This window comes from Brienomyrus brachyistius, chromosome 14 (genome assembly GCF_023856365.1).
Source record: "Brienomyrus brachyistius isolate T26 chromosome 14, BBRACH_0.4, whole genome shotgun sequence".
NCBI lineage: Eukaryota > Metazoa > Chordata > Actinopteri > Osteoglossiformes > Mormyridae > Brienomyrus > Brienomyrus brachyistius.
In genome coordinates, this window is record NC_064546.1 from 279,403 (window position 1) to 292,377 (window position 12,975).

The following is a 12,975-nucleotide window of genomic DNA, read 5'->3' on the forward strand; positions in this document are numbered from 1 at the left end:
AGCCCTTATGCTGAAGCTTACAAAGGCACCAAATAGAAAACTGCTTCCTGAGCCAAATCTTCTGTAATCAGTCTGGCTACTAGCAACTTGAGCTACCATCTGTTATGTAACTTATTTAATCAAATGCAGTAAATTAGTTATATATATTACTGCCAGCACTTGATGGTTTTTTATAGCTACTGAGCACTGCAGACTAAGCAAAGCCATAGATACGGATTTGGCAACCATAATATACCATAGTAACGAGATCCCAGTTTAGCAGGTAACTCTCTTTTGATCTTCAAGGACTGAGTTGCACAACGGCAGAAACAAGTATAAAACTGCATTATCCCTGTAATGCATTTTTTCTTTTCGTGGCACACCCTTACTGCCTGCCCTACAGACAGTGGTCCGTGTTGTCTCATTAACATTTTGTTGTCTTGTCTACAGGTACCGATTCAACTCAAGAAATCACACCACATTTAAATAGATGTGACACTCATAGACAAAGCACAGAGGTTAAATGGACTGGTTTTAATCACAGCACAAACGATGGATTCATATATAACAATTAATATATTAACTTTGAAAGGGCTGCCAGATTAGCTAGAGGATTAACATGAATCATTAACTTTGATTCATATTTCTTAGTGAATAGCTTTGGAAAGGCATAGTATTGAAATGAAAAGGTTATTTATGAATAAGAGCAATTCTAAAGAAAAATATCTTTAGGTTAAGCACATTTTTTTCATTAAACATAACTGTAGTCCTCCAGAGAAGATGATTTATATTTGCTCATACGAATTTTGTGAAAAAGTTGCTTAACATTTTGAATGGAACGGTCCTGATACTTTAATACAATGCAGCAGCACTCTGACACCTGGCAGAATCACAACGTGCTACAGCTTGAGCTTGCCAGCGAAATTCTCATTTAAGGGTTCAGCATACACTAGTGCCTGTGGTTAGCTGAAGTTTTTCAGGCAATACAGACCCTCCCTGCAGTCTCCAAAACTCCCTTCAATGCCTTTTGTCTGTCTTCTTCCAGGCAGATTTCAGTGCACTGCCAGTATATTTCTCTGTCGGAATGTGGGGCACTTTTACAGAGCTTGGCTCATACCAGGCCAGCTGTGTTCCATGCACTTGCCCTGTTGAAATTGATCCCATCACGGCGCTCATCTAAGGGGCTTGGGGATGCAGGCACACCAGTCAGCATTAGCATTTTTCTTTTTGATGAAAATCCTCATCACCATGCCATCCTCACTTAACCTCAGGAGTTTATCTATGTCCGCACCACCTGTTAAGAGTAGCGCCAAAAAAAACTAATGAAACATTAGTAATCTGTTCACAGAAGATATTTCATTGGGTTCTTTGACTTCTGTTTTCATAGACAGTTGTGTTATGTGTTCTTCGTCATTTTCCCACCTCATTAAATCAGGCATAAGTGATGGTGACTTGAGTCCTGTACTGTATTTCACCTCCAGTCAAACACCTGCCGATCTGTGCAGAACTTGTACTTGAGACTCTCTTAAGCGCATGTCAATGTCTCTATACTGGAAAGTGATGTCAATTTTCTCTCTCTTACTTCTTATTGAAATTCAGTGTCTTCTCCCTTGCTTATGTCTGCTTTTTTGTTTGTTTGTTTCTTCTTTGTCATTTTTTTTCTCATCGGTCGCAGTCAACGTGAGTGAGCAGGGTAAATACACGGTTTAGATTCTCCTCATTTCGCAATGCTGCCGTCCCGAATGCTGGCATTACAACTTCTGCACTCCCATCCCCTTTCCTCCCTGTCTTGGATGTGTTAGTCCTGCTGTGATCTGCAGGAAAACATGCATGCTAAGAGTAGTGTGTATAGACATAGACAGAGACTCCAACTGACTCACCCTCTATACTAAATTTGTGCTTGTGATTTGTGTGGAAACCTTTTCCTGTTATAACAATACTAACCAGAAATAATACAAATGGTACTTTAATACAAATGAATACACCTCTGTATGTGTGAATCAGAAAGGACAAACCCCTGCAATGCAGTTTCTTTACTGTTGCTCCCCCAGTAGTGATACAGTCTGATCTGTAGCGGTAGTTCTAAGCTTACCCTACAAAGCTCACATGCTTACAAAGCAAAAGCTGGACGTCAACGTTTTGCTAGAATAACCTGCCTGTGCCAGATTTCCTCAGACCTATGAGGTCTAAGATTCTTCCCAGTGCTAATCAAAGACCACTTCTGTCTCCAAAGGCTCTAAGGTACTGCAGAACGATGATTTCACAAAGGATCTCTTTAGGTTCCTGCAACTTCTCTGTGAAGGTCACAATAACGGTAGGTACCAGGTACAATTTATTCATTTCTCCACCTGTACACAACATCCATAGTTTATTATCTGGCTATGAGGCTTGGCTTGGAATAAACACCATAGACCATGCATTACTAAACACCATTTTATGTATAAGGTTTTTTTTTTTTTTTAGTTAAATGTGCCCAGCAAAAATATAGGCTTTATGAACTGGAGAACATAGGCAGATTTTTTTTACTCGTGCCAAGTCATGTAATTCAGTCTTTATCAGGTACATTAAATAATTAGAATAGGTCATTTTTTCTCCTCCTTTTTCTCTAAACTGCACAGACTTCCAAAATTTCCTGCGTACCCAAACTGGAAACACCACCACCGTTAACATAATCATCAGTACCGTGGATTATCTGCTTCGGCTGCAGGTAAAACACATAATTAGGAAAACACTTTTCAGTCGCAGACTCCAGTGGTTGCTTCACATTCCATTGCTCTGATCTTCTGACCCTGAAGGAATCCATCAGCGATTTTTACTGGTACTACTCTGGAAAGGATGTCATGGATGAAACTGGCCAACGTAACTTCTCCAAAGCCTTGGCTGTAGCCCGGCAGATCTTCAATTCCCTCACTGAGTACATCCAGGTATGGACTTTCACCACCCGCTTCTCATATAAATATAAATCAATATAAATTTTAGTATAATTTTTTATTGTGTTATAGTATTGAATAATTTATGATTTATTTTTTTACATTTTAACACCGTTCATATAAACATCTAGTTTGTTTTATGTATTTAATCATTCTATTAGTGTATGTGTTTAAATGCTTAATTTGCACTGAAGGGACTGCATCCAATTTCATTATATTTGGTATAATGACAATAAAGATTCTGTCTATCTATGTATCTATCTAATCTGTCTATCTACATATCATTAGGGATTATAGTTTGTGCTCCTTTCTCTATACTAACATGCCCCTGTGCTGGCATGTTATGGCAATGCCTCTTGTAGTAATATACAAGTTTATCTTATATTGAATTTGAACCGATAATGAACACAGCTGTGGCAAACCTTTCTGCTGCAGGGCCCCTGTATTGGGAACCAGCAAAGTTTGGCTCACAGCAGACTGTGGGATGCAGTAGTAGGCTTTCTGCATGTCTTTGCCAATATGCAGATGAAGCTGTCACAGGTATTGTCCTTATTCTTTTCTATGGTTTTACTAGAGATGGAACATCCATACATCCATCCATTTTCCAAACCGCTTATCCTACTGGGAGCCAGCCCATCACAGGGCACACTCACACACCATTCACTCACACATGCATTCCTACGGGCAATTTAGCAAGTCCAATTAGCCTTAGCATGTCTTTGGACTATGGGGGGAAACCGGAGTACCCGGAGGAAACCCCATGACGACATGGGGAGAACATGCAAACTCCACACACATGTGACCCAGGCGGAGACTCGAACCCGGGTGCTAACCACTGCACCACCATGCCGCCCCCTAGATGAAACAGAATATAATAAATCAATACAGTAGTTAACTACAGATGCTCCTCTACTTACGAATGAGATATGTTCCGAACATAATTTTAAGGCTATACGCAAGTACAATGAACTAGGATGGTGGGAGTACGCACGCTACACTGCTGCGTGGCAGGAGTAGCGACCAGAAGTTGTACTACCCGGAATTGGAATGCAGAAAAAAAAATTATGTTGCGGACAGGAAACTGGAGCCCAAGGAACACAATTTGGACTTACAGTCCTCTTGGTTCGTATGTCTGAAAGTTTGGAAGTTGAATGTTCATAAGTAGAGGAGCGTCTGTACTAACATTTAAAATGGAGCAGTGTATTTTTTACAAATTTACCACTAGATGTCTCCCTTTGAACAATTCTTATACTGAGGGTCTTTTTCAGTTATCAGAAGCACTGTACGCTTATTACATTACTTCTATAGTATGTGGCCCAAGTGGCAAAAATCTCACTACCATTTAGAGCAGACCTCACAGATTGAATTTGCTCAACAGGACAGTCTGGGCACAGTTTTTGCTGAGTAAAGTGCTGGCCTACATTTTATTTCTTGCTGGGAGCTGGACTTCGAGGTAGCCCAAAACTGAGTCAGGCCTTCCCCGCCACCTGTTCCTGATGAATAGAATGACATTAGCATGTGCTGATGGATGGCACTGCCCAGATGAGACTCATCTTTTGAAAAATAGCCTGAATTTCACCCACCTTTCAAATTAGGTTTATTAAACACTTAAATGTGATTGCCTACTTGTAGTTTTGAAATACAGGTCATCTTCAAGTGGTTTCTGTTTTTCTGTAGGACTCAAGCCAGATCAAGCTACTGAAGGAACTGCTGGACTTGCAGAAGGATATGATAGTCATGCTGTTGTCTCTTCTGGAAGGTTAGGCTGTATGGCAGAAGAACAGGAAATGAGAATTAAAATTTGTTGTTAGTGATAGCAGCTGCTGTAATTTCAATAGATAGATTCTTCAGGTTTTCATTAATCACTGATTCAAATTGTTGATAGCTTTTCTGCACAGGCTGTAAGGTGGTGAATTGTGGCATGATTACACTGTCCATGCATGTCAATATCCTTTGCTGCTGTTCCACAGGAAACGTGGTAAATGGAACAATTGGTAAGCAGATGGTGGACACCTTGGTGGAATCCTCCAGCAACGTGGAGATGATCCTGAAGTTCTTTGACATGTTCCTCAAACTGAAGGACCTGACTACCTCTGACAACTTCAAAGAATATGATCCTGAAAGCAAGGGTGTGATCTCCAAAAAGGAATTCCAAAAATCCATGGAGAATCAAAAGCAGTACTCCCAGTCAGAGATTGAGTTCCTTCTTTCCTGTGCAGAGGCTGATGAGAATGATATGTTTAGTTATAAGGAGTTTGTGGAACGCTTCCATGAGCCTGCCAAGGATATTGGCTTTAATGTGGCTGTGCTCCTCACCAATCTCTCAGAACATATGCCCCATGACTCACGACTCAGTACCTTCCTTGACCTCGCTGAAAGCGTTCTCAGCTACTTTGAACCGTACCTGGGGCGCATTGAGATAATGGGAGGTGCTAAAAGGATTGAGAGGGTCTACTTTGAGATCAGCGAGTCCAGTAGGACCCAATGGGAGAAACCCCAGGTCAAGGAATCTAAGCGACAATTCATCTTTGATGTTGTCAATGAGGGTGGTGAGAGTGAAAAGATGGAGCTTTTTGTCAACTTCTGTGAGGACACCATCTTTGAGATGCAGCTGGCCTCACAGATCTCAGAACCAGATGCAGTGGAGCGACCAGAGGATGATGAGGAAGATTTACATAGTCTCTTGGAGGAGCTGGAGGAGGAGGATGAGGAGCATGCACTCGAGTCATCCTCTGCCTTCTCCATTGCCTGTGCCTCGATGAAGAAAAACCTCTCCAGTTTCCGTCAGATGTTGACCATCAGAAGCATGCGAAAGCGATATAAAAAGTTAAGAAAAATGACTGTGAAGGAGATGATCAAAGGGTTTTTCTCTTTCTTCTGGATGATTTTCACTGGCATTTTCTACTTCATGTTCAACCTGGTCTGGGGCTTTTTCCACATCCTCTGGACGTCCATGTTTGGAGGAGGCCTTGTAGAGGGGGCTAAGAATATGAAAGTGACTGACATCCTGGGAAACATGCCTGATCCCACACAGTTTGGTATCCATGGTGATGTGCTGGAGGCAGAGAAGCTGGAGCCTGGTGATCTATCATCTACAGCAGAGCTGGTACAGATGGCTAAAGGAGACAAGGTGGAGGCTGACCTTATGACTGAGCTATTAAATATCCAGCCAAAGAGGGAAGGAGGAAAGCATGCACTGGAGCCTGGCTTAGGCGACGTGTCTGAGATTGTTGGCTCTGACGCGCCCTCCATTGCAAGTGCTGTGCGCCAGAAAAAAGCTCAGGCACGTGCCCACTGATTTACTGCGAATGATACTAACACGTCATGGGCAGCCACATGGCTTATGGGTGGCTCAGGCAACAGTGTCCTAAATACCCAACAAATCACATGCAGGGTGGCCATGTCAGCTTTAGTGTGCAGGAAAGAGTAGCAGTTGTGGCTGGCTTTTGTAGGAATGATGTACAGTGTTGCTTTAAAGCATTTATTGCAGCAGTGTTTTCATAGGAGACAAAGAACTTCCGTACTATACTTGGTGCATGTTGCTAGCTTTATTTTTAGCGTATTAAAAGAAAAAGCCAATTTTAATTTTAAACTGATCCTGTATGTTCTGTAAGCTCCATATGCTGGTATGTCTCAGTAAAAGCAGTTTGGGGCTTTTTCTTTTTAAACAACTTTGGTCTTTGGGTTTGTGCTCTACAGAAGGAGGCTGCTGGCATCGAGGCCACTGAGACGGACCAGAAAGCAGAGCCTGAGAAGGCAGAGTGAGTGTCGGCTCAGCCACAGCAGAACTGTCTGTTGTGGAGGCCTGTTGCTCTCTGACTCTCTTGGATTGTGGTGTTTTGCCATTTCAGCACAGAGGATGGAGAGAAAAAGGACAAAGCCAAAGAGGAGATGCCATCTGAGCCTCCCACGGAGGAGGAGAAGAAGGTGCCCAAGAAAAGACGAGGTCAAAAGAAGGAGGCGCCCGAGGCTTTCATGGCCAGCTTCTTTGCTGGACTGGAGGTCTACCAGACCAAGATGCTTGTGAGTTTTTGTTTTCATAAAACACTTGGTTTTTCATTAGGCAACATGTTGAGCTCTCTATCCTGCATGCTGAAAGACTCTGTATGGTCGATGGTAAAATGCAATTGTGTCTTTGCAGAACTATCTGGCCAGGAACTTCTACAATCTCCGTCTCCTGGCTTTGTTCGTTGCCTTTGCCATCAATTTCATTCTGCTCTTCTATAAGGTAACTCAGACTAAGTATGTAAATCCTGCTGTTAGACTGAAAAGCTACTTCTCTATTCAACATGTCACAGTCTGCTTTTAGAAATGTAGATTGTGCAACATACTGGCATTTTTTCTGAATTACAGCTGACCTTTCAGTCTGTACAAGGCCTGCCTCCTCAGCCTAGGAGGGCAGTATAGCCATATTTGCCTCTTTTGGCTGTAAATGTATGCTGTGTTAAGGTCACAGGCGATGACTCGGATGAGGAGGCAGATCCCTGGAATGGTGATGATGAAAATGAGGAAGGCGGAACGGAGTACTTTGTGCTGCAGGAGAGCACAGGGTACATGGCACCCACTCTCCGCTTCCTGGCCATCCTGCACACAGTCATCTCTTTCCTGTGTGTGGTGGGATACTATTACCTCAAGGTGACCCACTTTGCTAAAAGCCGGATGTGAGGATTAAATTACATGGCCGAGTGTTTCCTGTTTAACCCCTGAATGACCTCTACTCCAAGGTGCCCTTGGTGGTGTTTAAGCGTGAGAAAGAGATAGCCAGGAAGCTGGAGTTTGATGGCCTGTACATCACTGAGCAGCCCTCGGATGATGACATCAAAGGACAGTGGGATCGACTGGTCATCAACACCCCGTACGTCCTCACAATGCCCACTGCATGATCCCTATTAGTGAAGAAATGGCCTCAATTTAAGCTGCTGTCTGTGAGAGACAGAAGTGTCTACCCCCTGTGTGGAGTGGCTGTGTAGATGTCAGTTTGCACTGTAATGGAAAAAAGCCCCCCCACCCCCGCCCCCTGCCTCCATCCTACAGTCCAGGTTTAATCCTCGTTTTGGGTCCTTGTTTTGTTAAACACAGCTGACTGCCCACTTACCCCTTATTGCCAATCTGCTGGAGTCACAAGGAGACTTACATATTTATAATTCTTGTCTGCTTATAGTTCTTTTCCCAACAACTACTGGGACAAATTTGTTAAACGCAAGGTAAGTTAAATTTAAATTTATCACATTACATTTTTGACCCTTTAGTGACCAGTTTGAAGCCACTAACAGTATTATTACAGTATTTCAAGCAAAGTATATTTATATAGCGCTTAATACTTGCTTACGATGTTCTTTCTAGTTAAAAGCCAGAATGTGTTTTGTTTTATTAAGTAGTACTGCCCTCTAACACAGCTCATTACCATTGCTTGCAGGTGATCAATAAGTATGGAGATCTTTATGGTGCAGAGAGGATAGCTGAATTGCTGGGTCTAGATAAGAGCGCTCTGGACTTCAACCCCACCAAGGAGGCCGTCGTTAAGGAGGCCTCGCTGGTGTCATGGTGAGTGACTTCATACCTGCAGGGAATCTTACACCCACCACCTTAATAAAGACAGCTATGGTTTGATGGAGTGGATAGATGACAAACAATGCAACATTTTTTTTTTCATCTACTCCTCTGCCATAGGCTTAGCTCCATCGACACCAAATACCACATCTGGAAAATGGGTGTGGTATTTACAGATAACGTGAGTACTTCTCCTCTGTTCCACCAGAGGCCCCAGTTGCTCACCAGATGTTGCTGTTAACTATGTGGTCCTGTTGCAGCCTTTTCTCTACCTGGTCTGGTACACCACCATGTCGATCCTTGGACACTACAACAACTTCTTCTTTGCTGCTCACTTGCTGGACATTGCTATGGGCTTCAAAACCTTGAGAACGATCTTGTCTTCAGTTACTCATAATGGCAAACAGGTAAGAAAGGTTTTAAAAGCTTGTCACATCCATGAGCCTTGTTTTGTACAACAGCCATGCATTAGTAACAATTCTTCCCCCTTAAAATAGCTGGTGCTGACGGTAGGGCTGCTGGCAGTGGTGGTGTACCTGTACACTGTAGTGGCCTTTAACTTCTTCCGCAAGTTCTACAACAAGAGCGAGGATGAAGATGAACCAGACATGAAGTGTGATGACATGATGACCGTAAGTTATCTCCTTATTCTAAATGCTGTGGAACAGTAGCTAAAGTGGTTAGGTGGCTTGAAAGGTTGAAGGGGACGCTGGTACACTTGAACTCAGTATCTGGATCAGTGGTGGCTGTTATTCTCCATAAAACTTCTTCCTACACACTCTTGCTCCACATTACTGGCAAGCAGATAAAAACAGAACACTTATTTACCTAGGCGGGTGTCTTCACTACTCACCCAAAATAGGATCGTGACATATAACTCTCTCATTCACTTTCCTGGGAGGATCAGAAGAAATTATTGCATCCTTTCCATTTCAAAGAGTCAATAAGTGCTGAGTGGCTCACGCTACCTGTGATTACAAGGTCACCGGTTCAGATACCATGGTTGGCAGAATGATTTTGCCACTGGCTCCCTGGTCAGGGCGTATGAACCCAATTACTCTAGGGATACTGTTAGAGCCTGGTCTCTGATCCACAATTATACATTGCTTTGGTCAAAAGCATCTGCTAAATAAAATGTGTAAATGTAAATAAGAATTGTATTTTGCTTTGGATAATATGAGCAGTGTCATTGAAGTCATCTTGTTCCCCCTTCAGTGCTACCTGTTCCACATGTATGTGGGTGTGAGGGCCGGTGGTGGCATCGGGGATGAGATTGAGGACCCTGCAGGCGACCCTTATGAGCTTTACCGCATCCTCTTTGATATCACCTTCTTCTTCTTTGTCATTGTCATCCTGCTGGCTATCATCCAAGGTATGGGGCTCTGTCAATGTCTGTTTACCAGGAAGACCTTCTGGCTGCACAGTGATAAATCGTAGGACCTGGTGGGGTGGAGAAGAGAATTCACACTGAGGTTCTGTAATGCATAGTCCCAGCTCCCTTCCACCGATATCACACTGACATTCATGCAATTTCACATTTCGATCTAATGACTTCTCAGTAAAATTCTTTGCTGTTCCATGCATGCCTAAGCTGTCTGTGTGCTGAAACAGGTCTAATCATTGATGCGTTTGGAGAGCTAAGAGATCAACAGGAACAAGTGAAAGAAGACATGGAGGTGAGTATGTAGAGATGTAACCTGTTTTGCTAAGAAATCTATCTCTAGATCACTTCTGTTAAATCAAAATGTTAATGTGTGCTTGGTACTTGGCAAAAGCTACTATTTTACATCTTTATCCATTATTCATGCAAATCCATGTCCTTTTGTTTAAACCCAGACCAAATGCTTCATCTGTGGAATTGGAAATGATTACTTTGACACAACACCACATGGCTTTGAGACACACACCTTACAGGAGCACAACCTGGCTAACTACTTGTGAGTACCTGTCACCAATCCAGTACATAGCAGTGGACAGTTTGGATCTGTTGAGTCCAGATATTACAACTGGTTGACCCTGCTTAGATTGTGTTTTGCACGTCTGTGGTAATGGTTATGACTGTTGGGTTCTTTTACACGCAGATGTATGGCACTTCCTCTCCAAGGGATCTGTGGTGATGGCGCACCATTAGCAAATGTTCATCTAGTGCTGTTATAGATACCTTTAGGCTGAAGCTTTTAGACATCCACAGTGGGGGGAACAGTTTCTGTTTTTGCCGTTCCCTTGACAACAGCAGCTTGATCGAATTGGAGTCACCCAGGAGCTTACCAATTTACAGAAACATTTTCATACTCATTCAAACCACAAGTAGGGCAGGACAGAATGACTCCATTAGAACGTAATGGCATTGTGGTGATAAGTGACTTTAAAAAGCCCAGGTTATTTTAGAGATCACCGATGTATAAGCTGAATGCTATAGAGCAGTGTTTCGCAAACTGATCCTTGGGGACCCCCAGACAGACCACATTTTTGCTGCGGGGAGCTGGGAGGAAGCAAAAATGTGAACCATCTGGGAGGAAGCAAACATGTGAATCATCTGGAGGTCCCCAAAGACGGGACTGAGAAACACTTCTGTAGAGCTTCACTGCTGCCATGCTCTGATCCTTCCCCTGTGCTGGCAGGTTCTTCCTGATGTACCTCGTCAACAAAGATGAGACGGAGCACACTGGTCAGGTACACAGGCCCAGTTCTCCATACTGACTGTCTGTAATATATATAAATGTCATTGCTGACGTGCAAAATAATCAGAACCAAAGTTGTTAGATTGTTAGTCAAGGTAAATTGTAATGATACTGCCAGTAAAAATAGAGTAGTTTGTGGGTGTTCAATGGCCCTTAATGTTGACAGAATAAATGGAAGTGATTCATTCTGTCACTATGAGAAGCATGCATTGTCTTTGGCTAGCAAAAAGCACAGGAATGGGGGTCCACTTATGCTGATGGTGCCATCGTGGCGTGACTTTGGAACACCTTCAATGCTGTCTAATCACTAAGCTGCCCAGATACCTGGGTTTTTTTGACCGAGCCATATAGTTCAAAACAATTAAACAACAGATCTCTGAACAGTCGCATCTACAATGTCCCTGTTTAACACTATGGTTGCTCTGTACGTTTATGTGGTAAATGGTAAATGGATTGTATTTATATAGCGCTTTTCGACTCCTACGAGCACACATTCATACGCAATCTTATGATGTCTCCAGGAGTCGTACGTGTGGAAGATGTATCAGGAGAGATGCTGGGACTTCTTCCCTGCCGGAGACTGTTTCCGCAAGCAGTACGAGGACCAACTGGGGTAGATCAGACCTTGTATCTTCAGTTCCCTGTCAACTGCTGAAGAAACACACAGACACCATGAAAGAACCTCCAAACTGTTATACAACTGCACCACAGGTATCCTCAGACATCTGAACTTAAGAGAACATAAGCCCTCGATCATCAGAGAGACCAGATGCAAAAGTCATACTATTATTTTGTATTAAAGTGAAACCATCCTGTATCAGCGTTAAATATTTCCATTGTATGGTACAGTGCCACATTTCGGTGTACCAAAACTTACAAAAAAGATACAAAGTTTTGTTTTTTTTTGGGAACAGTCTGTTCTTTTGACATGTTGCCTTTCTTATGAATAATACCGAGCCGTTGCATAAAATTTTTCGTCTCTGACAAACACTGGATTGTGTAGGGTTTTGGAATGAGGTTTCAATCTCTGTCCTAATTATGCACAAGAATTACCACTTCAATATTCACAGAATGTTGAAATTGAGACTTATGCCAAATGGTTGTACGCGTAGATTTATACACAGTGTTGTAATATTTAAACTGTCACTCTGCCTGATCAGATGAAAAACAGTTTAAATGAAGTTGAGCTAAAGGGTTGAACATGCTTTGAAATGCCTACTATCAAGTATCAAAGTGCCTTACTGACATGACAAAGCTATGCAAAACCATTTCTGTTCTTTCTAGTATGGTAGTGCTGTAGTTTTCCTGGATTAGCGACAAGCAGATGTACCAAGGTTAGTTTTGTGGCTTTTGTTTTAAAATTAAGGGACATGTAAATTCTATTCAGTTTCTCTCCAACTGCAGCAACCCAACTGCAAATCTTCACAATACAATTAAACTGCTAAGAAATCACCATTCAAAAAGTCACCAATGGGAATAAATGCTGTTGTATGGCCATTTGTATGTAGTAGCTTTGCTAACCTGTGTATTTCTTTTGAGGGGGGAAATAAAGAACCCACTTGCAATAAAATATTTCTGCTTGAACTGATGCTGTAAGTTTGAATGAATGCAGCATGTATATCCAAAGGGAAAAAAATACAGATTACTTACAGATCTTTCAAGGCTGACCTTCCAAAGAGCTAATGGCCCATGGTGCTGCTATTGAACGTGCCGTTGTATCATTCTGAAGAGACTGATATAGGCAAAGTATTAAGACTTATGTACTACATGCAAGCAGCCAGCTCAGAGCTTAACCCCTCCTTCGTAGAGTGACCATCCATGCTTAGAGCACAGCT

At 42.5% G+C, this 12,975-nt stretch overlaps 1 protein-coding gene across 6 annotated transcripts in view; it reads left to right on the forward strand.

Annotated features, from left to right (window-relative positions):
• Positions 1–12,724, forward strand: part of ryr3 (ryanodine receptor 3) — a 97,097-nt gene extending 84,373 nt beyond the window's left edge. For all 6 annotated transcript variants that reach the window (XM_048974238.1, XM_048974239.1, XM_048974242.1 and 3 more), the window contains 22 exons: positions 1,655–1,672; positions 2,213–2,293; positions 2,598–2,686; positions 2,775–2,903; positions 3,345–3,449; positions 4,587–4,668; positions 4,880–6,192; positions 6,609–6,670; positions 6,761–6,932; positions 7,051–7,137; positions 7,359–7,544; positions 7,634–7,764; positions 8,071–8,113; positions 8,326–8,453; positions 8,580–8,640; positions 8,720–8,866; positions 8,957–9,091; positions 9,675–9,831; positions 10,071–10,135; positions 10,296–10,396; positions 11,081–11,132; positions 11,662–12,724. In XM_048974238.1, coding sequence (XP_048830195.1) covers positions 1,655–1,672; positions 2,213–2,293; positions 2,598–2,686; positions 2,775–2,903; positions 3,345–3,449; positions 4,587–4,668; positions 4,880–6,192; positions 6,609–6,670; positions 6,761–6,932; positions 7,051–7,137; positions 7,359–7,544; positions 7,634–7,764; positions 8,071–8,113; positions 8,326–8,453; positions 8,580–8,640; positions 8,720–8,866; positions 8,957–9,091; positions 9,675–9,831; positions 10,071–10,135; positions 10,296–10,396; positions 11,081–11,132; positions 11,662–11,757 — 3,440 coding nt within the window. In that variant the 3' untranslated portion in view covers positions 11,758–12,724. The remainder of the gene's footprint in view (positions 1–1,654; positions 1,673–2,212; positions 2,294–2,597; positions 2,687–2,774; positions 2,904–3,344; positions 3,450–4,586; positions 4,669–4,879; positions 6,193–6,608; positions 6,671–6,760; positions 6,933–7,050; positions 7,138–7,358; positions 7,545–7,633; positions 7,765–8,070; positions 8,114–8,325; positions 8,454–8,579; positions 8,641–8,719; positions 8,867–8,956; positions 9,092–9,674; positions 9,832–10,070; positions 10,136–10,295; positions 10,397–11,080; positions 11,133–11,661) is intronic.
• The last annotated feature ends 251 nt before the right edge of the window (positions 12,725–12,975 follow it).